The 24,528-nt window shown below is 34.3% G+C and overlaps 4 protein-coding genes across 4 annotated transcripts; 3 read left to right on the top strand and 1 right to left on the bottom strand.

Moving 5' to 3' along the window:
• Window positions 1-204: 204 nt before the first annotated feature.
• Window positions 205-1,380, top strand: LOTGIDRAFT_126255 (hypothetical protein; the record flags this gene model as incomplete). Its single annotated transcript, XM_009062833.1, has 1 exon — window positions 205-1,380. A coding segment is annotated over one exon (1,176 nt), but the record flags the coding sequence as incomplete, so codon positions are not given.
• Window positions 1,381-5,911: 4,531 nt separating this feature from the next.
• On the top strand, window positions 5,912-8,162 carry LOTGIDRAFT_193666 (hypothetical protein). Its single transcript, XM_009062832.1, has one exon. The coding sequence runs from the start codon at window positions 5,955-5,957 to the stop codon at window positions 7,614-7,616; it is 1,662 nt and encodes a 553-aa protein (XP_009061080.1). The 5' UTR covers window positions 5,912-5,954; the 3' UTR covers window positions 7,617-8,162.
• A 2,043-nt stretch (window positions 8,163-10,205) lies between these two features.
• Window positions 10,206-14,379, bottom strand: LOTGIDRAFT_126442 (hypothetical protein; the record flags this gene model as incomplete). The annotated part of the gene is made up of 7 exons (XM_009062831.1): window positions 10,206-10,638; window positions 10,993-11,127; window positions 11,642-11,771; window positions 12,279-12,438; window positions 13,161-13,293; window positions 14,039-14,103; window positions 14,230-14,379. Coding segments are annotated over 7 exons (1,206 nt in total), but the record flags the coding sequence as incomplete, so codon positions are not given.
• A 5,629-nt stretch (window positions 14,380-20,008) lies between these two features.
• LOTGIDRAFT_234666 (hypothetical protein) lies at window positions 20,009-22,686 on the top strand. Its single transcript, XM_009062830.1, has 4 exons — window positions 20,009-20,064; window positions 20,714-21,515; window positions 21,858-22,139; window positions 22,531-22,686. The coding sequence occupies exons 2-4, from the start codon at window positions 20,787-20,789 to the stop codon at window positions 22,669-22,671; spliced, it is 1,152 nt and encodes a 383-aa protein (XP_009061078.1). The 5' UTR covers window positions 20,009-20,064; window positions 20,714-20,786; the 3' UTR covers window positions 22,672-22,686.
• The last annotated feature ends 1,842 nt before the right edge of the window (window positions 22,687-24,528 follow it).

Below are 24,528 nucleotides of genomic sequence, written 5' to 3'. Positions count from 1 at the left end.
TCTAAGTGTTCTGCAACTGGGACAATCTGTAGATGATAGAGAATCGATCGACAGATTCAAAAGAGATGACAACGATGCGGGGCTGACAATGAAGAGTTATACGATAGCGTCGTCAGTAACTGAACGGTTCTCAACAGTCAATATCCAGAGTCGCCTGCAAAACGAGCAACCATATTCTGTCAACTCAACGTTACAGTGTCGTCAAAAGGAATAAATGGACAACTTGTAATTGAGTATGATTTGAAACACGAAAAAGACGCTGGTAATGTAATTGTAGAAGGATACTATTTTGTTCACTACTTTACACCAAGTGGACTTCAGACCATAGACAAGAACATTCTATTTGTAATAGATGATAGTGGATCAATGAGTGGTACCAAAATACAACAAGTTCGGGAATCAATGCTAACTATTTTAGATAATCTGAATTCTAACGATTATTTAAATATTCTTAAATTCTCCACTTCTGTGCAGACCTGGTTATCTATGCCTGCCCTGGCAAGCTCTGAAAATATTGCTAAAGCGAAGACATTTGTTAATGACAATCTTAAGGCTTCTGGAGGTACTAATATTAACGACGCCCTCCTGAAAGCCATACAATCTTTAAGATCAAATTCTATTAATGACATGCGAGCCCAGATTATTTTTTTTCTGACAGATGGACAGCCATCTACTGGTATAACAAACACGGAACAGATACGAAAGAATGTTATCGAAGAAAACAAAGGCTTTGCAGCTATATATTGTCTTGGGTTTGGTTTTAATTTGAACTATAATTTCTTGAAGAACCTGACCTATGAAAATAATGGATTTTCACGACGAATTTATGAAGGTGAAGACGCTACTGAACAACTTGTGGATATTTATAATGAAATTAAAGATCCTTTGCTGTTAGATGTTAAAGTTAACTATGGTAGTAAATATGTAGAATTAAGTTCAACCACTAACAACAAGTTCTACCAGTATTTTAACGGAACCGAGATTGTTGTTGCGGGAAAATTAAAGAAGTCTGGTGTTCTTCCAGCTGATACGGTTTTAGTTCAAGGAATTTCTAAGGATGGAAACTTGGATTTGAAAATGACATCCAAATCCGTGACTATTCGCCCGGTTGATGAAAATAGCAGCAACAAGAAATTGCAGGATTTCCAAAAAATCAAAGAACTGATTGAAAAATATTCAATTTACAATAATACAGAATCGGAAAAAGCCAAACAAGATGCTATCAAATTAGCAATTGAGAACAATTTTATTACTAAATTTACATCATTTGTTCTTCAAGTCAAACCTCTTTCAATCTCACGAAATAAAGTTATGTGTACTACAGGATTCGGAGCTGCCTTCACCGCGATAATCAGTCTCCTGAGCCTGTGGATGATTTAGATGTGATTAACATTCATCAACCAAATGATAAACAGAAGTATATACATTTCTCTGAAGTCAATTATAAGACTATCCAGAAATTAACACTTTTTTTTATTTGTAATTCTTTTTTTATGTTTTTAATTATTAGCCTACATACTAACCTCCTAACAGTATGTTAGATTTTTCTATATAAAAATTAACAATGAACATTTTTTTTCTTTTTATATGTTTAACTTAAAATACATAATTATAGTGTTGACATTAACAAATTTAGAAATTGTAAAACCAGGGGATTCCAATGGCCGTTTAGTGTGTACCGAAAATAGCATGATAGACGTGATATGAAAATATTAAGTTCCTTATTCCATTTTATGTTACAAAAGCCGAAATCAAAAAAAGAAGTCTGTCAGTCATACAATTCCTTTTAAACTCAGAGTATTATGACGTAGCTATCACTCAGGTATTAGATATTAGTAGCTTTTGCAATTATGACGTCATTTATGGTTAACCCTGTGAGGCCACAGCATACATGTTATGAATATTGTTCAAATGTACTATTTTGTTAGAATAGATTTGTATTTTTGGTAAACTTTTAGACGATGTGTGATACAGGCTGTGCGCGTTAAAGATCCCTCTACAGTTGGAATTCGAAAAAATTGTCCTCAATGTACACTGCATGGCGTTGCCCGTCTTCCTGAAAAGTAGGACTTAAAACTCTATTCATTTCATTTCTAAATTTTCATGATTTTTTAATCAAGTTTTTAATTTTTAATTATTATAGTACGTGTTAACCCATTTTAGAGAAACATTGTCATAGCTAGTGTCCACAATTTGAAGCCTTACAGTAATATTTTTTAAGCTCCATACCATAATGGAAATAGTGTAAATAGTATAATACAGTATTAATATTTTACCGTATTTTAACTCCATTAAGGAGTATTCTCCTTTGATATTAATGTATATTTTGATTTTAATTATATAATAACTGTGCGATACATGTTTTAGTTTTGCATATACTGTAATATTTTGTATAATTGTATATTTTATGTTGAATAAATATCTACAAGATAAAAAAATTTCATTTCTAACCCTAGGTTGAACCACCATCTTTTTTGTGGCAGTGGAATAGCCCAGTCGGTTGATGGATGGATTGTCATTTGCCAGTTCTTCCGGGAGTCAGCCCCTATCATAGTCTCTATCCCTGATCGTTGTTAGTTTATAGTGTATAAATATATATTCCTTTGGTTATACATTTAAATTACTATTAATTAATGTCAGAGTGATCAACATCATTATAATCATAAGTAATTACACTTACACAATGGACTATTAATTAATCAGCTTTTAAATTTTATTTGGTTGAAGACCATATTTATATTGATATAAATATTGCCCAAAAACCAAACCAAACCGCATTCCTTTTAATATGTCTGAACTTTACAGGATAAAAATAAGCCATCAAAACTTCAAAAGTGTTGAAGAGAACATCAGTAATGCCATTTTAATCGTTATTATGCCTATGCGTGTTATTAAAACCCCTGCTAGGCACCACCCTTTAGTAATAAAAATAATAATAATAATATGTTTATTCATTTGACCATAAGGCAATAAGCCTATAGTTCACTTACATAATGTACAGTGCATAATTTATAATATAATTGTACAATATTCGAAATTATATTATTTAAAGATGCATAACTTTATAAATCATGAACAATATAAAGTGCTATGCAGATATGTATTTAAATACAATAATCAAGGGAACATAATACAATCATTCACAATATAATATTTTTATTTTCTTTCTTTTTAACCACATACAGAAGCAATATATATTACAAATAATTAAACCCTCAACATTTCGTTTCTTATGTCGGTTGCTTTTTTTTATACATATAGCGAGATTAATAATGTACAATACACTGGTTATCTGAACGAAATAGCTGATGACAATTATCAGTTGGGTAGTCTCAGTAATATGGGGGAATAAAATTTCACCTAAGATCTGATTGAATTGGACATATTGCAATAAAATGCAATTCATTTTCAACAGTTTTATAATTACATAATGTGTACAACTTATTTTGTCTTGGTATACCATACCGGCGACCTTCAAGAATTGCTAAATAAAACGTAACGAATGACACATAGAGCTATATAAGTATGATTCACAATATATACCTTTTTTTATTTTAGTATAAAATTCACATTTTGGGGATTCCAACATGTAGTTATGTCAAACTTTCGTAGAGATATCTCTGAGACGTTGTTTTAGGTTGAACAAGAATGTAGGTATATCGCCCATTCCTTGGTTTAACCATACGTGACCAAAACCTAATCGATTTAGCATATTTTAATTGATGTACACCAATTATATCTACCATTTAGATCCTGTTTATACAGTATTTGATACGACAGTTTGAGAAGCCTATCAGTATCCATACATTGCAATTTAAGAAAATATGTAATTGGATTACATATATAGTTTATATTTCGTTCGAGTCTACCACACTCTGCTCTGGTAATAGCGTTTGTTGTTTTATTACCAGTACTTAAAATCCATTTACAAAATTTGTTATGTACATTTTCAATATCTTTACCCCATACTTTCGAACCAAAATACAATGCAAGGACATTTAAACTTGTTTCGGCGAATAGAATATGTCGTCAATGGACTGGTACAAAAAATATGCCACTACCCCCATTCTCTTTAACATGAATGCTAATTCGTTGATAAACATGCCAAATAGCCATGGACTCAGTATACAGTCCTGCTTTACACCAGATTGTCATATTAGTTTCAACACAATAGATTGTTAAGTTGTTGAATAGCACTTTCAACATTTAAATCTGTTTCTCTTTATATACCTTCTGCCGTATTTAAAAGGTCTACACTCTCCGCAATCGACTCACGATTTACTTAAAAGTGGCTTCTATTTGTAGGTGATAGTACAGCAACAGGTTACGGTTTGTGTATCCCACCAAAAGGCATCCGCATTAGTAAAACGAACACCCCCCCCCCCCCTCCCGCACTGTTCAGTGTTCACAGCAGAACTTCTCGCCATTAGGGATGCGGTAGCTTAGCTATCCATCAATTACACGGAGCATGCCGTGATTCTATCCGACTAGCTAAGCAGCCTCCAATCTATTTTTCTCACCTCTTCTAATCGCAGGTCAGAAGTTATCGCCGAAATAAGAAGAATGGTCCACAACAACCAAACCAACAAAACCGCAAGATTGAATTAGTATGGGTTCCATCAGATGTCTCCATTCCTGGCAATGATCAAGCAGCCCGTTGTGCCAATGAAAGTCTGAGTCTGGAGGATATCGAGCCTGAGGAATACTCGTATTCGGAATTCTGCAGTATCGTCTCTTCAAGGCTCAACCAGAAATGGGGCGGCATGCTACGGAACCTTGACTCCGCTAGATACCAGATTGATCCGAAGATACCAAACCAAACCAAACCATCCATCTGTAGCCATCTGCAAAGTGGTAACCAGACTCCGTACCAACAACTTTCTACGAGACCATCAGTTCAACGCCATTAAATGTCGCTGCGACCACGTTGCCACAAGGTCGCATGTCCTCATTCAATACACTGAACTGAAACCCGCTCGTAAGCCACTGACATATTACCTGGAAACCAACGGCATACCACTCACTATACAGAATGTTTTGGCTCCACCCACGGACCACTGGTATACGAAAGCTTTTATCCCTATTTTTTTTCCTTTCCCCCTCTTTTCTCACATTCTTTCTTTTTCTTTTTTTTAGGTCCTCTTGTTTTCGAACAGTTATTAGATAATCTAACCAAATCAAACCAATGACTACCATTCGACTACCAATCAACAAGAAATACCATGATCAGAACGAGTTTGGAAGAAGGAGATCGAGTAACTCACGCCACACCATCCAGGGCCGAGTTTCACCGCCATGTCATTCGACCCGATCAGATGTAACGAAGAATCAACAACCAAACCAACAACACAGAGTCATCCAATTGAACCAATCCAACTACCAACTATACTACGACTACCAACAACTACCTAGTTTGCGATATCAGCATCCGCTGGAAGCGAACGTTAACTTGTCATCTACCTACTTACCTACGTAGGTGATAATGGGCGTATATGTATAAGACACACTAATATTACAACTGATGGGGAAATGTTTTGATGTCGGTTTCTAGAACCCTTAGTTAGCAGCCACTTTTGAGCATTCCATTGACCGCATGCTTAATGCTGTAATAATATCAAAGCTATTATTTATTGAAACAAAAATGTCATTTGATCTGTATCAAAATATGACATTAAATCCAGCGGTCTTTGTGATTTATTAACAAACTAGGGTATACAGGATATTATTTATTTCCTTTATGCAAGTGGTAATTTGCCTGATACTGCCTGATACTAAGCTATTTGTGTGAATCACGATTTTGTTTCTATTTATTGATAAGGAAGGATGTTACTTTAATTCAAAATATAAAAGCATACATTTCATAATTTGCACTCATTCCATAAACATTCTTCAACATGGGTAACAATGAATCCACTGACAGTTTTAAAACACATGACAATGAAGCGAAGCTGTCAATGAAGACATATACCATAGCGTCGTCAGTAGCTGAACGGATTTCAACAGTCAATATCCAGAGTCGGCTGCTAAACAACCATCCATATACTGTCAAATCAAAGTTATTAGTTCTTGTACCAGAGGAAGCGTTCGTGTCGAAATTCAGTATATTCATAGATGGATCGGAATATGTGGGAAAATTGGTTGCAAAAAAAGAAAGAAAGGCAACTCCTAACAACGAAACAGAAACCCAAATAAATGTTGAAGTCAAATTTTCAGAGACGAATACAGAACGGGGTATTAACATTTTTGAAACAGATATAAAACTAGAAGCTGGAGCGGAGACGACACTTTCATTGACATATAATGAACTTTTAGAACGTCGACTAGGACTTTACACTCAAAAAATATTTGTGTATCCAGGTCAGGTGGTTGACACATTAGCCGTTAGTGCGGCTGTGATGGAACACCAAGGATTCGAGGCTTTCTCCTATTCTGTTCCAAACTCAGATAAATCTGTTTCTTTGTCAGCAACTTTAGATCCAACAGTAAACAGTGTTCTTTATCAACCAACAAAGATACAACAATCAATAGTGTCGTCAAAAGGAATAAATGGACAACTTGTAATTGAGTATGATTTGAAACATGAAAAAGACGCTGGTAATAATGTAATTGTAGAAGGATACTATTTTGTTCACTGCTTTACACCAAGTGGACTTAAAACCATGGACAAGAACATTCTATTTGTAATAGATGATAGTGGATCAATGGATGGTACCAAAATCCAGCAAGTTCGGGAATCAATGCTATCTATTTTAGATAATCTGAATTCAAACGATTACTGCAATATCATTACCTTTTCCTCTTTAGTTGAGACCTGGTTATCTACGCCCGCCCTGGCAAGCTCTAAAAATATTGCTAAAGCGAAGACATTTGTTAATGACAATCTCTACGCCTCTGGAGGTACTAATATCAACGACGCCCTAATTGAAGCCATACAATCACTGAAATCAAGTTCTGTAAATGTGAAGCGAGCCCAGATTATATTTTTTCTGACAGATGGACAGCCAAGTAGTGGTATAACAGATACGAAACGGATACGAAAGAATGTTATGGAAGAAAACAAAGGCTTTGCCGCTATATATTGTCTTGGATTTGGTTTTGATTCAGATCACAACTTCTTGGAGAACTTGGCCAATGAAAATAATGGATTTTCACGACAAATTTATGAAGATGAAGACGCTACTGAACAACTTGTGGATATTTATAATGAAATTAAAGATCCTTTGCTGTTAGATGTTAAAGTTAACTATGATAGTAAATATGTAGAATCAACCACTAACAATAAGTTCCACCAGTATTTTAACGGAACCGAGATTGTTGTTGCGGGAAAAGTAAAGAAGTCCGGTGTTCTTCCAGCTGATACGGTTGTAGTACACGGAATTTCTAAGGATGGAAACTTGAAAATGACATCCAAATCCGTGACTATTCGCCCGGTTGATGAAAATAGCAGCACGAAGAAGCTACAGGACATCAAAAAAATTAAACAACTAATTGGAAAATATTTTACCTACAATAGTACAGAATCTGAAAAAGCCCAAAAAGATGCTATTGAATTAGCAATTGAGAACAATTTTATTACTAAATTTACATCATTTGTTCTTCAAGCCAAATCTCCTTAAACCTTAGAAATACGTTCAGTGCACTACAGGATTCGGATCAGTTTTCACTACTATAATCAGTCTCCTGAGTCAACCATCAACCAAATGATAAACAGAAGGATATATGCATTTCTCTTTAATTAGTTATTGATTATGTCAATTATAAGACTATCCGGAAATTTACAAAAGGAATACATTCCTGTTTTTTTAACATTTTATTTGTTTGTAATTCTTTTTTTATGTTTTTAATTATTAGCCTACATTAGCCTAGCAGTATTTTAGCATTAAACATTTTTTTCTTTTTTTATGTTTAACTTAAAATACATAATATTATAGTGTTGATATTAACAAATTTACAAATTCCTTTTTAACTCGGGAGTTTTAAGACGTAGCTATCGCTTAGGTATTAAATATTAGCAGCTTTTGCAATTATGACGTCATTTATGGTTAACCATGTGAGGTCACAGCATGAATAATATTATGAATATTTTTCAAGTGTACTATTTTGTAACAATAGATTTGTATTTTTGGTAAACTTTTGGACTTCAATAAAACTATAGCAATTTCAGAATTTTGTAAATATGCAACAATACTTTTAGCCGATATTTGCATTAAAAGATATACCCCAATTGAACCTTGAGTCCTTCTCAGCGTTAGAAAACATGGGATACCACGGCCAGTGCTCCCAAGAGTAGGTCTGGTGTCGGCTTTCATCACAAATTCTTGCCCGTGGCTATATGAATATTTCCTCGGATGTGACAATAAACCGAGGCCCTGTGTGCTACAGGCTGGACGCGTTAAAGATCCCTCTACAGTTGGAAATCGAAAAAGAGTAGGCTAAGGCCGCTGTTATGGCAAAATTTCCCTCATTGTACACTGCGTGGCGTTGCCCTTCCTCATTAGTCCAATTTATTTCAGAAAGTAGGACGTGAAACTCCATTCATTTCATTTCTAACGCTTGGTCGAACCACCATCTTGTCGGCTATCAGCCCTAATCATCGTCACTATCCCTATACTGATGGTTGTTAGTATATACACAGAGTATATACATATATTGTATAAATATATATAGGTTATACATGTATATACATTACTATTAAAATTATATAATGTCACAGTGATCAACGCCAACGTTCCATATAAGCATAAGCACGGGAATCAAAGACATCCTAAATTGGTGTGGTGCAAAAAGAAGACTCTTGAATGATTGTTCTGAAGCTATGCAAAATTGACCTTTTAGGCTTTTCTTCAACAAACATGGCAGGTAATTTTGCTCTACGTTCAGTTACCATACAGTTTTGTCATGTCACTGAACATTTGCCCACTCTTGAAATTTTGGTATAGTTGTTGCAGAGTGCCGATGGACTATTGATTATTCAGCTTAGCTGAAGGCAATTTAAATATTTTTTAAGTATTCTTGTGATAAGGTATCAGTTTGATTTTACTAATACTACTTCAGGGGTTGCTTCCCTTCCCTTTCTATGTTAAGTCTCAAAATTTAACTTTCTATAACTTTTTCTGGAAATCTCGTTGAAAACTTTCCAATATGTTACATGAAAGCCTGGCCAATGCTCAGTTTCTGGACAAAAATTCAATATAACATGACCATGAAAATATTGAGCTAGCCAAACTGAAACATTTTCTCAACGCTTGACTGTGAATGCACACAAAACGACTATTTTTAGAATTATCCTTCTGCATGAAAATCTCTCATCATCTCACAAATTCTGCAATTTCAGACATCAAATTCCAAATCTAGACCAAAAATTAGTCAAACACAGGCATACAAAACCCCCGAAAGGAGAGGAGAAAGAGGATTTCTAAAAATTGCACGGATTATATTTGTTATACAATCATTAGCATAATATGAGAGAATATAGTTCAGGCGTGCAGCAAAAAAAGTCGCCACCATGTGGGAACATGTAAAAAATATTGTTTTTTGTTTGTCATGTCTGCCACAGTCACTTCTTACGATACAACAGTAGCCTAATTTACAATTAGCAAAATATTTAAACTTGGTCATAATCTGGCTACAGTTCACAATTATCTTAATCTATTTTGGTTCCTAGATCTTAGATACATGACATACAGAAATCTCACGAAATACTATACGACAATTAGAATTTACTATATATCCTTGGCAAGGAAGTATGAGAAGAGAAAAGTTTTACTTTTGGTATAAAAAAGCTAGCACTCTGCAACATATTACGGTAATGAATGGCAGACTTTTACGATCACTTGACAAATAATTGTGAAATGCCGAAACTAAACTTGCCAAAAAAGACAAAAAACGAAATTCACCATTCATTACCGAGAAAGAGTCAGCTTTACGGAAACTGTCGAGGATTACCGAATGGTCCTTGGCAAGAAAATATGGATAGTATCACTTTTGGTATAAAAAAAAGCAAATAAAAAAAAAGCAAATTCCAATTTTTTACGTAAAAAAATAAATTTTTTAAATTGATCATTAGGTTGTTTTTTTTTTCAATTGTATTTTCAGTTTTTTACATATTGATATTTTTAAATGTCGTCCCTGAACTTCCTATCAACTGCTTTTGTTAATATGTTTACTATATTCTTTGGTTTTAATTACAAACAATGTCAAGGAATCTAGCAAACATGCTGTTCCGGTTTTTTACAGCTTCCTTCATTGTCGGCATGGTTACAGTTATTAAGGCTGATACCCTCACTATTCAACTCATCTAACATGACACATTCACAAGGCCCCGAGTTTTTAAAATGCAACACACTGGGACAGCGCTGATTGTGAAGCCTATCAGTATGATGTTCTATAAATGGTATAGTTGATTCATCATGGGTATCGTATTCAACACAAGTGTCTAAATCTTGGGGATATGCTCTAGCTTCTAGATTGTCTACATTACACGGAAGTTCTCGTTCCTTATTTGTGTTCTCTTCACTAAAGAAGTACGATACATCTTTAAAACTTGGATTTAACTTTGGTATAACCATTTCTATAATTTCTTTAAATGTGGGCCGTTCAGTATGTTTATATCTCCAACAACACTTCATTATCACATATCTAAACAGAGACATAATCATAGAATTAATTATTATAATGTTATACATCGTTTTAATTGAGCAAGTACTCGACATTCAGTTAAGGTGCGAATAGACGATGTACGGGTGTCCAGAGCGATGCGCGGAGTGAGATTATCGATGCAGTTGAAATTAGAAAAAACGAATCGTGTCCGCACCCGTACCTCATGTGTTCACCACTTTTATTTTCGTTTGTATCGATCATTCCACACCGTTCACCGCATCGGACAACGTACCTCGTCTATTTGCGGCTTTACACTCATGTACTTTTGTGTGTAGTCAGTTAAATCAAAATTGTGAAAATGATGCAAGAATCTTGAAATACTTGAAGACTTACAATTTATCAGGACATCCTTCGGGTTTATTATTAATATTACCATTGACTACATATTTTAATACTTCTTCATTAGAGAGACCTTGATAGGGTTGTGCTCCTAATGTTGCCATTTCCCATATAACCACACCCAGCGACCTGTACGTAAAAGAATATAAATTTCATTTTCATATTTATAAGAAAACAAAAATGACACATACGGCATCTCAAATGAACATCAATCTCTCAGAATTTACTGGTTCCAGATGCTTTAGCAAGCACAAACAACTTTGCATTAATGTAAATGCAACACAATCGAATAGCCAAAATACAAAAACGCCAACAAGGCCTATAGTTTGGACATTCTAAACTCGACACTTCGACCTTCTAAACTAAATTAAAGTTAATGGGACAGGGTTCGCCATTTTTGGGTGTTGATTTGGATTTTCTATATACGGTATAGTCTGAAGAAAAGACGAGTGGGTCGTCCTTTTTACTTTCAAACGCAGATATTCCTGGACAAACATGGATTTGGAGACTCAAATTTCGACGGTGAGCTGAGAATATACTTGGCTAAAGAATTCCCGTTTCTGAGACTAAAACCGGATGGCTAACCTGTTCCTTTTAATGTAACAGTCACTCATATAATACATCACATGCAAGTATGCCTTACCAAACATCTGACATGGTTGAAAATACACCATCTTTTAAAGATTCCGGTGCCATCCATCTCACTGGTAGCAATCCTTTGCCAGCTTTTTTATAATATTCTGTTTCATAAATGTCTCTAGCCATACCAAAATCTACAACAAAATAGAACTAACTAATTATATTTATAAAATAATTCTTGCCAAGTTGTTCTTGTATTCAAAGATGGGTTCCCTTATCTTTATTTATGAAAATACTAATACTTATATGAATAGAAAGTAGAGATAATCTAATGACTAGGAAAAATACCAGGTTGTCTCACATGTCCATAATTAATTCATAATTAGCTATATTAGAGAATTACCAGCAGAATTCCAATGAGTGACCGATCAAGAAAGGTCAAAAGTCTCTTTTTGTTTATCCAGACTGTACATACATGGAAATTAATGATTAACTCTTAATTATATGCAATAAGAACATAATGATAATGATTAAGAATACGTGATAATTCAATCGAAAAACCAATTCATCAAATAGTTTGCTTAATTTGACACTAAAAAAAACAAGGAAAACTGGACTGGCTAAATTGATGCTATCAATGTCCTTGATACACATACAAATATTAGAAAACCTCTTTACAATCCCTTTAAATTGAATAATACCTCCTATTTTGACGACATTATTTTCTGAAACCATACAATTTCTGGCTGCTAAATCTCGATGTACAAATTTTTTATCTGCCAAATACGCCATACCGTCTGCTATCTCTCCTACCATCTGTAAAATATCTTTTAAACCAAGTGTTGGATTATTTCTTGGATTCTGAAATTGAAACAGTGTTTAAAAGGGAGTTTAGGCCAATTAAGGTGTGTAATATAGTCTAAAGGTGGAATTAAAACAAAATATTATGGTGACAAAAAATGAAAACGAATCTATTAACATCAATGAAAAATTTTTTGCGTATTTTCCTAAAATTGTCAAGATTTTGTACACGATTCGTTTTGACGCATTTTCATTTTTCTTTAAGTATCCATGTGCTTTCTTAAATTTTCACATTCGGTTTTTTCACCACCATATTGAATGGGAGGTTTGCTGACTCTGAGCTTTATTCATTATCACAATGCATTAGGCAAATAGCACTATATCAAAACATTAATCACCATCACAACGGTAACACACACAACATAACATAACACCTTATTAACCATAACAATGAAATGAATGGAGTTTTATGTCTGCACCATGTGGGCTAATGAAGACGGGAAACGGCATGCAGGGTAAAATCAGTGAAATTTCCAACTTCAGAAAAGAGTCTTTTTAACTTTCAAACGCGGATAATTCTGAACACACATGGAATTGAAGGCTCAACTTTGAAAGGTGTGGCGTGAATACTATTACGGAAAAGCTTAGCTAAAGAATTCCCGTGTCTGAGACTAAGATACGTTTGGTTAAACGGACGGCGAACCTGTCCTTTTAATTTGTTTTTTCTTATATATAACTAAACAACTACAATTGATACAAGAATTGTATTTAAGTCTTATTACCTCTGCATTTGGTCTGCAGGAACGTAAATAATTTCTTAAATCTCCATTTTTCATTAATTCCATGATGACTAATGCTGGTTGTCCTATAGATACAACTCCTAATAACCTTACTACATGATAACATTTAAACTCCCTAAAATGATCAGACAAAAATACAATATATAGTATGATAATCTTTTTAAAAAAAAATAAAATTTTTATATACAATATATTTTGACACCAGACGTATTGCGGATAATATAATATCGCAGCATAATCCATTTTATAATACATTAGCAAGTTCCTACCGTAAAATTTACCCTAAATAATCCCCATCAGTTTTCTACCTATTTTAGATAGATGACGCAGTTATATGTTTAACAGGTGAATCAAATAAAATGAGAACTGTACTTTATCTTAACCTGTTCACTTTTTAACCGAATTTTATACAACTTGGTAAACATTCAGCGTATTTTGACTGGTGACGCTTCCTTCTTACAAAGTATAGGGAGCCGCGGTGGCTCCGTGAGTTAGAAGCTTGCTCGCTAACCTGAAGGTCCAGGGTTCAATCCCGGCATAGGTTGAGATAATACCTTCGGATTTTTCAACCCGGTTCCCCCCTGTCAGTGATGCAGGTAAGAGGGGCTGACATGGAAAAAGCGTCTAATCGTTCGGATGGGACAATAAACCGAGGCCCCGTGTGCTGCAGGCTGTGCACGTTAAAGATCCCTCGACAGTTGGAAATCGAAAAAGAGCAGGCTAATGCCGCTGTCTTGGCAAACATTTCCCTCATAGCACCCTGCATGGCGTTGCCCGTCTTCATTAGCCCTCAAGGTGCAGAAGAGTAGGACGTAAAACTCCATTCATTTCATTTCATTTCTTACAAAGTATGTACTTACTTCATTATAGAAGCCTCTTTTAAAAATGTAATTCTATCATACAAGCCAGCTCCTTCATTTACAATCTGTAAAATACAAAAAAAATTATCCTTCAAACTTTTTTTTTAGGATTCGTAAATAAATACTCTTGATACTGGTCAAATACTTCGTCGGCCAGAGCAATACAAACAATTAAAAAATAACACAATTACCTTTACTGCAACTCTAATAGGTTCTTTTTGTGATGGTAAAATGTCTTTCGCAACAGCTTCCCAGACTTTTCCAAATGATCCTTTACCTAATGTTTTATCTAATAGTTGAATTTTATCTCGTTCTATCTCCCATCCATCAGGTTTATAAACTGTAACAGATTAAAAAGAGAACATCAGTTTTATACTAGAATCCTATGAAATGCAGTTCTGTGTCTCTTGTGCTGAGATAGCAGTAGCTCAACTACCATAGGGACTGGTTGAACCAAGTCCACGGGCCCCACCCAAGAAAAAATTCAAGAGACTGGGGAAAGGGCCCCCAATCACCCATTTGTGCCACTGTGTGATAATGGAGATGGGTAAATGGAAAAGGGGAGTAGGTGCATGTTGTAAATAATGACTGAAAGGGATAGAGACAAAAAATTAAAATGAATGCAATTACACATAAGCTCATGTCGGATTTTAGTTTTGGAAACAACGCATCTTTTCTTAAATGTCAAACGTTAGTTCTTTGCAATTTGCAACATATAATCATGTCGATCAAGTCTACGATGTGACTTACTGTTTGATGCCTGCATATAACCCGGATTGATCGAGACAAAAGTCGGTTGCTGTTCATGATGAAACCTTCAATTAAAAAAAAAACATCAACTTTAATGGTAATAGAAGATTGCATAAAGATGAATAACATATTTTTAAAAGGCAGGTGATATGTAACTTTAGATATTTATAAGTGACTTTCTATTTGATTATGGATTAGGGATCACTAGTTTACTGTATTTTGACCTTTCAAACGTCGGACACGCTTTATTTTACTCTCAAGTGGGTTTTTTAATATGATAAAAAATCCATTATATGAGTATAATTGTCCACCAGCTGTCTTCGCAAATTTGGTGGTAAATCGAAATTTGCCTATTTTCAAAAGTGTGAATATCTGTTTTAAAACATTACCGATATTCTTAGAACGACTTTACGTTGATAAAAATATAAATTTTTTAAGTGTACAATAAATACACCCATCCGTCCATGCCAGATATTTCAAACAAAATTGTTCCAAATTGTTGCTGAAAAGCGTCCTCTGTAAAAACAAACTCCAGAGAGATAAACACTGTGCTGCTATTTACATGAACGCCAAGACATTTCAAGACAAGGTTTGTATTCCAATTCTAATAAAACTACATTGTATCAGTGAAATTCGTTCTATCATCTGGAGTTATCAAATCATTTTTTTTCTTATGACATTCTACTTTCCGACCACAGCGAGCTCTGAATTGAATGTTTTTTATATCGTTTTTCAAATATTCAAAATGAAATTTTTCCTTTGGACCCATTAATATAAGGTTAGACAATGTTTCATTTAAAACAAAATATAAATATATATTTCCAAATAAGTATTCTTTCCACAGCTGGCATTTTCATCAACCTGAAGACAAATCATATTAATAGTTCGGATGTTATGATTCAATTCATATAAAATAGTTGGCAAATGCAATACTGTGGTCTCACAGTGTATGTCTATTCAAATCGTTCATAAAAAGGCTTGTTTTAGAACTTACCTGTTTTTGGCAACAAACCATACAAGAATAGCGATGATGATGATGCCTAAAAGAACACCAATTATTAGGACGGCAACAATGGTTCCATGTAAAATATTACCATCTAAAAAATTATCAAGAACAAATAAATGTTGTGTAGTTCTAGAAGTCATTTCTATATTGAATGGAATCATCCCAGTATTTTGTAAAATATCATTTAATTAACCCCTTACTGAAAACTGCAGAAAAACAGTGACAAACTGTGAATATCGAGAGGAAGGTGCTATTCTCAACATTCTACATGCTAAAATTTGTATGATATATCTTTAAACTAGTTCCAAGCCTAGGTTGGTATTTGGATGTAACGGCGATTAAATATCCAAAAACGTCAGAGGGTCCGGTGTGGTTTTTGGTGTGGGTTTATCGATACAGTAGGAAATAGAGAAGCGAATACAGGCGGTTAAGGTCCGCATAAAACGCGGACACGATTTCTTCCATTAGGGCTAATTCCCATTTGAGCTACTTTTTCACCGTTAGGGTTGCTAGGGGTACCTACTAATTAGGAGGAAAAACCAAAACACATCGAACGTGTAAAATTGATAATCTATTCTCCATAAAAAGCAAAAATCGTCAAGATTTTCAACAAAACAGTGCAAGTCAAAAGCCTTATCAATGGGAAGCCATAAGGTATCTATTTTTATAGATGATTAGAAAGTATATCATAATATATAAATATAAGCATATAAATCTTTAACTTCCGTTATTGTTGTTAAGTAGATCCAACTGCCTGCTCAAGTCTTTATCATGAATACGATTTATAAGTGGCTGTAACGAGAATAGTCAGTTTGTATAAATTTCAGCTCAATTGGGAATTAGCCCTAATAGGAATTAGCTCAAATGGACCTTACGCGGCGTTCCCATTTACTATGTGGTTTATGTTCCGTTATGCAGGGAGTCCCTCTTTGTATAACATAAAATATTAATAATTCATTCATTAAATACCTGTGGCACCGCTTTGGATTGATCATCAATTTTTGGTCATTTCGACAAATTAAAGATCGCAAAATATCTTGGCTTATCATATAATAACCATAACAGGTGGATTTTATTAAAATGGATGTAAATGCGTGTGAAAGACTGTATAAGCTGATAAGAAATGATGGAGTCTCAATATTCAAACAACAAAAATTTTTACCTTCATCGGCAGATGTATCGGTGTTGAAGGCGGATATAAGATTCTCCTACACATTTTCCTTCGTAAACAATTTCATTTAGAAATATTATATTACGTAAAATAAAATATATATTTTATGATGTTTATACTACATTGACACTGATAATAATTACCACTTATAATGAGTAGATTATAAACTTGTTCATTACTTCCTGTGCAAATTGAAAGGTATGCAGGGGTTGCCAAGAATCTATTGAAATGTTTGCTGTGGATGTTAACGCTCTCTGAAAGGAAATGCCTTTGAGGTTCTGTCTCTAGTGGCTCTCTCCTAGCAATGCCCACAGTGGCTGTAAAGGCTCTCTGTAATATTGTCAACACTACCCGTTATGGCCCTGTGAAATGTCTACAAGGGTTATTAAGAATGTTAAATGCAACTAAGCTCTCTGTAATGTAATGTACACACTGGTTATAAGGCTCTGTGAAATGTCAACATTGTTGTTGTTAAATCTCTGTTAAATATAAACAGACGCTCTCTGTAATGACTACAGTGGCCCTCTGCAGATTGTCAAGCCTCTCTGAAATTTGTACAATGGTTGTCAAGGCTCTCTGTAATATGCACAGTTGTTGTCAAGTCTCTCTGAATTGTCTACGCTGGATTTCTACGGAGAAAATGTTCATAATGTATTTTATTAAGATCACAGACTACACTACTGCGAAATTAGAAGATCAATAAAATTAAACAATAGCAAAATTGTCACATTTGAGAGACAACTATTTTGGGTCGTCTTTCATACAATTATGTTGGCAATAAGCGAAACTTATTATGGGTGTGTTCCGTGATCCCCTATTTCTCATATCTCTCGTGGTAAGATTGCAGCCAATTTTACATTTGGCCTAATATAGGTTATCTTCAAGTCCTCTCGAAGAATTATGTTTCCATTTTGACCTTTATATCGTGAAAAACACTTAACAGCTTCACTTGGTTGAAAAAAGTCAATCTTTTTTATCTTTTAGATGTAAAGCCGAAGTTACTATGCTATATTATACATTGTTTGAGCTCAAGAGCTTAGGCGCCTTTCTCATTAAGCGCTCTACTTATAAGAAAAAATGAAATTTTAAGTTGAGGGCTAGTAAGAAAAATGGAGAAGAGTTATGAATACCGGGGCAGTGGCGGAGCCAGGTTTGTCCGAGGGGGGAAATTGAAATATATACAATTTGATCTGAATCGCCGATTTAATTTTGACTAATCATAAGATTTTTTATTGAATCTCAAAATAAAGGTTATTTTCACTCATGGCTACAAGGCTAACCGTTATTTACTACAGACCACACGAAACTGAAATGATCTCCCTTTGACCATGAGAATACCATGGCTATTATAGAAATATTTATATATATATGTATACTTCCTAAACTTAGTTAATGACCAATGCACTTGTTTTGAAATGGGTATGCAGGCGATTTGAATTTCCTTTTGGACTATAGTGCTGCAAATGGGTACAGAAGCATAATTGAATTATTGATTCCTGCATAAATTCTGAAACTGCTTACCCTGATGAAAGACAGGGGAGCTAACACGACAAAGCCACTATTATTTGGCTTGGACAATAAACCGCGTTCGTTACAGGCTGTGCACGTTAAAGATGCCCCGACAGTTGGAAATATTACAGAGCAGACTGATGCGCTGTCCCGGCAAAATTTTCTCGTTGCACACAACATGGCGTTTCTCCGTCTGCATTAGCTGCAGAAAAGGTTCATGATTAGCCTACAGTATAGTCAGGTTTAATTTCACAACAGTATACAGTATTAGAATGTTGTAGAATGGTATTACGTTTTGGATGAGCAAAACTGTGCCGCTCTGATTGATGTGGTTCGAGAAGTCTGGCAGAACCTGGGCATTGTTAAACGTACATGTAGGTCTTGAAGTCCTATTTATTTTATAAATAATGAAAATATCTTGAGCTAAGTAATATATCAGAGGTTATTGCTTAAATCTTTATAGGCGTTGACAAGGAAGTAGCACAGACTAGATTATACAGACTAATAATATTATGATATTAATTTTAGACCATAAGAAATTGAAATTACCTCCCTTTGACAATAAAAATGAACATCTGATTCCAGTGTGACTTTTTAACCACAAATTTTTTTAAAGAAATATAGATTTTTGGGGTTAGGATACTGAAAGTGTTAACTAAACATTAGATATGAAAGCACTTGAAGAATAGTTCAAATTGCAACTGTTCATCTTTGGAAGTTTTTAAACGGTAACATTTCAAAATTGTGGTCCTTAACGCATTCGCAAATTTTTACCCAAAAGAGTTTTTGTTCAAATGAGGTTTTAAATGTCCTGCCTCTATTTCAGCCCAGAAGAGAAATTGCATGTTTTCAAAAATCGACTTCGACAGAGTAAGCCCAAAAGTTGGAGACACTAAATTTACAAAGGTAGACAGTTAACGATAGTCCTCTTGAACTTTCTTCAAATAAATCTTTTAACCTAACTCGATGACGTCCGATTTAACCAATAAAATTTCTACTATCTCAATAGCTGGCATTTTGTGACGCGGTATTTATCTGTTTAAATCAGGTCAAAGGTTAATTTGACGAACGTTTAAGAGGACTGTCGTTAGACCCTAACTGAAGTGGCTATAATAAAAATAAAAGCTTATCAAAAACGGAAGAAAAGTTTGGTATAATTTTAATTAGACTGACACTTGAAAATTTAAACAATATTATTTTACAGAAGAAATGTTCGACTTTTTCTGCAACGGTCTAAAAAAATTCTGTATTAATTTGAATACTTAAAATTTGAAGAAGAAAAATGTGATTTGACACAAAAGAAATTAATTTCACGTCCTGCTATCAAAGGCAGGTGGAGATTATCTTAAGCCCCTTTTACACGATCTTTATATTACATAGAGATCAATAGATAAAATCGTATTAGTTTAGATTAGATATATAGAGGCGTCGTTAGTAACAGACCTAACGACAAAAATACTCCGGATATGATTAAGTGTCTAATCGAGTCTACAGTTGGGCTCCTGTTTTTTTCCTTTACAAGTCTTTTATTGATATCGGCATCTGGATGTCAAACTTTGAATCGAGGTGTTAAAACTTTCAAAAATGACGGTAAGATGATCTTAGATTTAAATATGCTAACATCTGTATTCGCTAGTTAGGCCTAGTTTCGATAATGTTTGATAAGGTTTTAAGGACCTATTCGACACGTTATAAATAAAGCGTACTGTATATTCTTATATTGAATATGACAGTATTTATTAAGCCATTAAGTGGTGTATTATGTTTCATATTTACCTTTGTTATTAATAAGCAATTACAAAATAACATAAGATATATTAATGGGAAAATAAACCTCATGGATTATATTTGAAGTGTTTCGGTTATATTAAATCATGGCAAACAAGAAAACAGCTTTAAAATTTCTATGAGCTACTCAAAAAGTGAAACCCGTTTTATTTTTATCATTGCTTAAAGGAGCTTTTTCATAATTGCCAAAAACAAAACCTCGGCCACGAAATCGACATGCTTCGCACTCTGAAGCGGGAATGTATTTCTGAGTGGAAGCCATTTTATTACCCTGCACACTGATAAGCTGCATAATATTAATTAAAGATAGAGCGGAATTGCTTAATATCATTTTTGCCATTCTACTGCTATAAAGTCTCTTTAAATGCGAAATTGACTCCGATATTATTTTCTCTATTATATTGTCTATATGTAAATAATATATTTGATCTGATTTTCTTTTCTTTTTTAGTTTACATGACAAATCTTGAGTGGAGTTTCATATCTAATATCTTCTCAATAAAGACCTAAGTACAACAGACGCCATGGATAAACCAAAGAAAACGTTCGAATTTCGAATGTCGAAAAAGGTTGCTGAGCTAACGCAAGTAGTTCACATGCTTTTCACCAGGAACCATGAAAAGGAAATTGAAATGGAAGCACTTAAAGATGCGTATGAACACGAGATCGAGCTTGTGATCAAAGATGCAAAAAACAAGATTTCGTTACTGGAAAAACAAATTTCCGAATTACTGAAAAATAGACAGAAAAACTCCGAGAAGCAATTGGATTTGAAAGCGATGAGGGATGAATACGAAAGGAAAGTGAAGGACTTAGAGTCATCTTTACACGATGAGAAAACGGAGTGTCAGAATTTAAGAGACCTGTTAATCAATGCTCAAGGTGACATCGAAAAACTCAGATGTGGTGTTTCCGATCAGATTGTTCATAAAAATGAAGAACTCAAGCGGAAAGAGGTTGAAATGGACAAACTGAGAAAACGTTCAGCAATTCTGGAAAAAAATCTAAAAGAAACCGAAAGAGAAATGACACTGACAATGCGCGAAGCCGAAAACAACGCAGCTAAACTACGCGAGGAAATAACTCATATACATAGTGCTTTAGACGATAGTTACCAAACAAGAGAATCTTTACATTCTAGAATCAAACAGCTGGAAGCAGACTTAAAATCCTACAAAAGAGATTTCAGTAGAAAAGTGACCGAAACTGTAGCTAACCAAGTTGGTAGACTTTCTAAAAGTGTGCACTATTCAGTAAGTCTATTTTATGTTACGTAAAGAGCATAATATTGTGATCTATTTCAGGTTTTTTTTTAGAACATTGTGAGAGCATCACAGAAAGTTATCATTTGTTTTCATAATATGCAACTTTTAATCAATATTATGGAACATCACAAATTTTGATTCGGACAAGTGTGAATATATAATACGTGGTCACATAAAATCGCTCTGATCATGATATAATCAATCCCTTGTATTCTGCTATCGTAAATTTGATCAATCGTTAATATCTAACTAACTAACTTAAGGTACTCTTTACATTCCCTTAAATTCATTATACATGTGCATAATATAAGTTTCTAAAATTGTTTCTAGGAAAGTGAAGAACTAGAAAAATTACGTAAAGAAATTCAAAAATATCGTTTAGAGTTGAGCAATAGAGACTGTAATTTCAACAGAATGTTCACAGAAAAACAACCAATATTCATCGACCAGCGATCTAATGGAGCCAAGACGAATGGTCATCACCCTAACTCAGCAACATCTTCGCATACAAATGGTGTAACGTCAGCATCACCATCGCCACAGTTATCATCGGCATTTTACCGTAGAGAAAGATCTTTCTCTCAAATCATCTCGTTACCCTCAGAGGATCAGGTATGCTTTTAAAGATCTCTATATTTATGATTATGTATTTATCTGGTTGGTGAATCAATATAATTATGACGGCCGGTATTTTGATTGTCTTAATGCACCCTTGTTTCATATCTTGGTCGTCAGTTAGGTCAAAAGCTTTCTTGTGAATAAGCTGACTTCTGCTATTGATTTCCAGATCTTTTAGAAAAACATTCTAACAAACGATATGCATCTGAAAAATCAACGGGGCTCGTATCCGCTTAAGTTTATAAAAGTATAATAAAGACGATAAAAGGGCGGTGCTAGTTGACGGTGTCAATCTCTTGTTTTCCTCAAGCAGCAATAGGGAACCAAGCTATTCCATAAATCTATGTTTAATTTGCTTGAGATATTTTCGATCTCATTATTTCAGAAATCAGCAATACAACGACCATGCTCAGCAGCCGATCTTGGTCAGTTACCGAAAATAGCAGCAACGTATTCCGATAGAGCAAAGATATCTAAATTAGTTAAACCAAAACCACTGCCTAGAGAAATGTTGTTTTCTAAATAAAACAAATGACACATTAATTTTTTACATTTCATTATATCGGATGTTGACCCTTTTTTCCTCTCTTATGAATGATCTCCATCAGTGGCTCAACAACTGGGGCCCCAGAAAAAAATGGCAGGAGAGCGTAATAAAATATTTCCCGGCGAAGGGGTCCCATCTCAATGAAGTCCACTTATCTAGTTAAGCCACTGATCTCCATCTCAACTTTCAACAACCAGACATGAAACTATTACATTTGCTATGCATTTGAAAGTAAGAATATTGGTGGATAAGAAAAAAACAAATGGAGTTTAATGTCATACTTTTCTGATCCTTTAACACGCGCAACAAAGTGTACAGGGAGAGAAATTTTGCTCTCAATCGAGTGAATTATGTCAAGAAATCTTATCTTGCATAACTTTTTAAGCATCGGGTTCCAGGCCATACTTTGAACATTTATTCCACCGAAGCTTATTGGTGAAAAAGTGGAAGACGGTTGAATATGCAAATCATGCAAGATGTGTGTGCAGTGTAAGCGAATACAAAAAAAATTATTGGCTTCAGACCAAAAAAGGTTAAAATTGTCTGCCTTGGACCACAAGGTCCCGAATGTCAGAAATCCTCATTTCAAACTTTTAAGTTTGTAAAGATTTTTCGTCTCTAACCACACACTGGAGATCATCTCAGCCTCCTCTAAATTGGCGATTAGGGATTTGGCGATATTTCTTTCAACTCGCCTTAATTAACCCTTTCACAAGTTACTTGCAGTCGTATCAAAGTGCATTCCTATTCTGTCAGTAGCAAGTTAAACTTCATTCCCTAGATTATTATGACTCCTATATCCATGAATTTCGAGATAAACCATTATCTGCTATTAAATTTAGTTTTATATCGAAGAACGCATTAATATTTTTGGCTTCGGACCAAAGTAAGTTGTAATTGTCTCCCTTAGACCACAACCTCAGCTTTATCTATATTGGTACATAACGTCATAACGTTCATGGTAACCAAGCAACTGCAATATAATCCCAGAAAGATACTAAAATGCTAAATTTCTATAAATTTATAAAGACTTTTGGGATCACATTATAGAAGATCTCAATATGTGAAATATATTATCAAATACAGACATCATCAAGCCATGAGTCTATTTTTAGATCAGTCAGTACAATGTCAATATATCACCAAAATGGAAACTAAGCTAACTGAGAAATCGGGCATTAGGCTATATTTTCATCACAAAGGCTAAGGGGCAAATATTTTAAATAAAAGAATAACTCAACGATTTATAAATAATACCGATATCTTTCTTTCAAAATCACACATGATAAATACAAAACATTGATTTGAATCTGGGTCATATTCTTTGTTATTGTTTATAATTAGAGCCAATGAAGTCGCATAATAATATAATGGGTTACTAGGTCATTTAACCAAAGCATTAATAAATAAAGTAGCACATATAAATATTTTGTTTCTAACCAGAGTTAGATACAGTTATAAATAGCACTGAAAGAGAATGGTGATGATAACCTCTACCCCCCTTCCCTATTCCAACACACACAACATTATTATACCATAATTATAACAAAATACAACATGTGTCTGTGCCAAACAAAGAAAATAGAATATCCATGCTCTGGATCTTGTCTAATGACAGTTCAATTTCAATTCTTGGCAACAGTTGCTTATGAAGACAAATTCTGTCCGGTTAGGACTTGACATTTTTTCTGTCAAAATAAATATCAAAATATATACATATTTTCTATGAATTTCAAAACTGGTGATTCTTTGCAAATGTCAAGCATGATTTTTGTTTAGCCTTTGAAAGGCAGCATGGCTCCATCAAAGTACATTTTTGTCACATGAAAAAAAAAA

This window comes from Lottia gigantea (genome assembly GCF_000327385.1).
Source record: "Lottia gigantea unplaced genomic scaffold LOTGIsca_53, whole genome shotgun sequence".
In the NCBI taxonomy this organism is placed as follows: Eukaryota; Metazoa; Mollusca; class Gastropoda; family Lottiidae; genus Lottia; species Lottia gigantea.
This window is presented reverse-complemented; position numbering and strand designations above follow the sequence as displayed.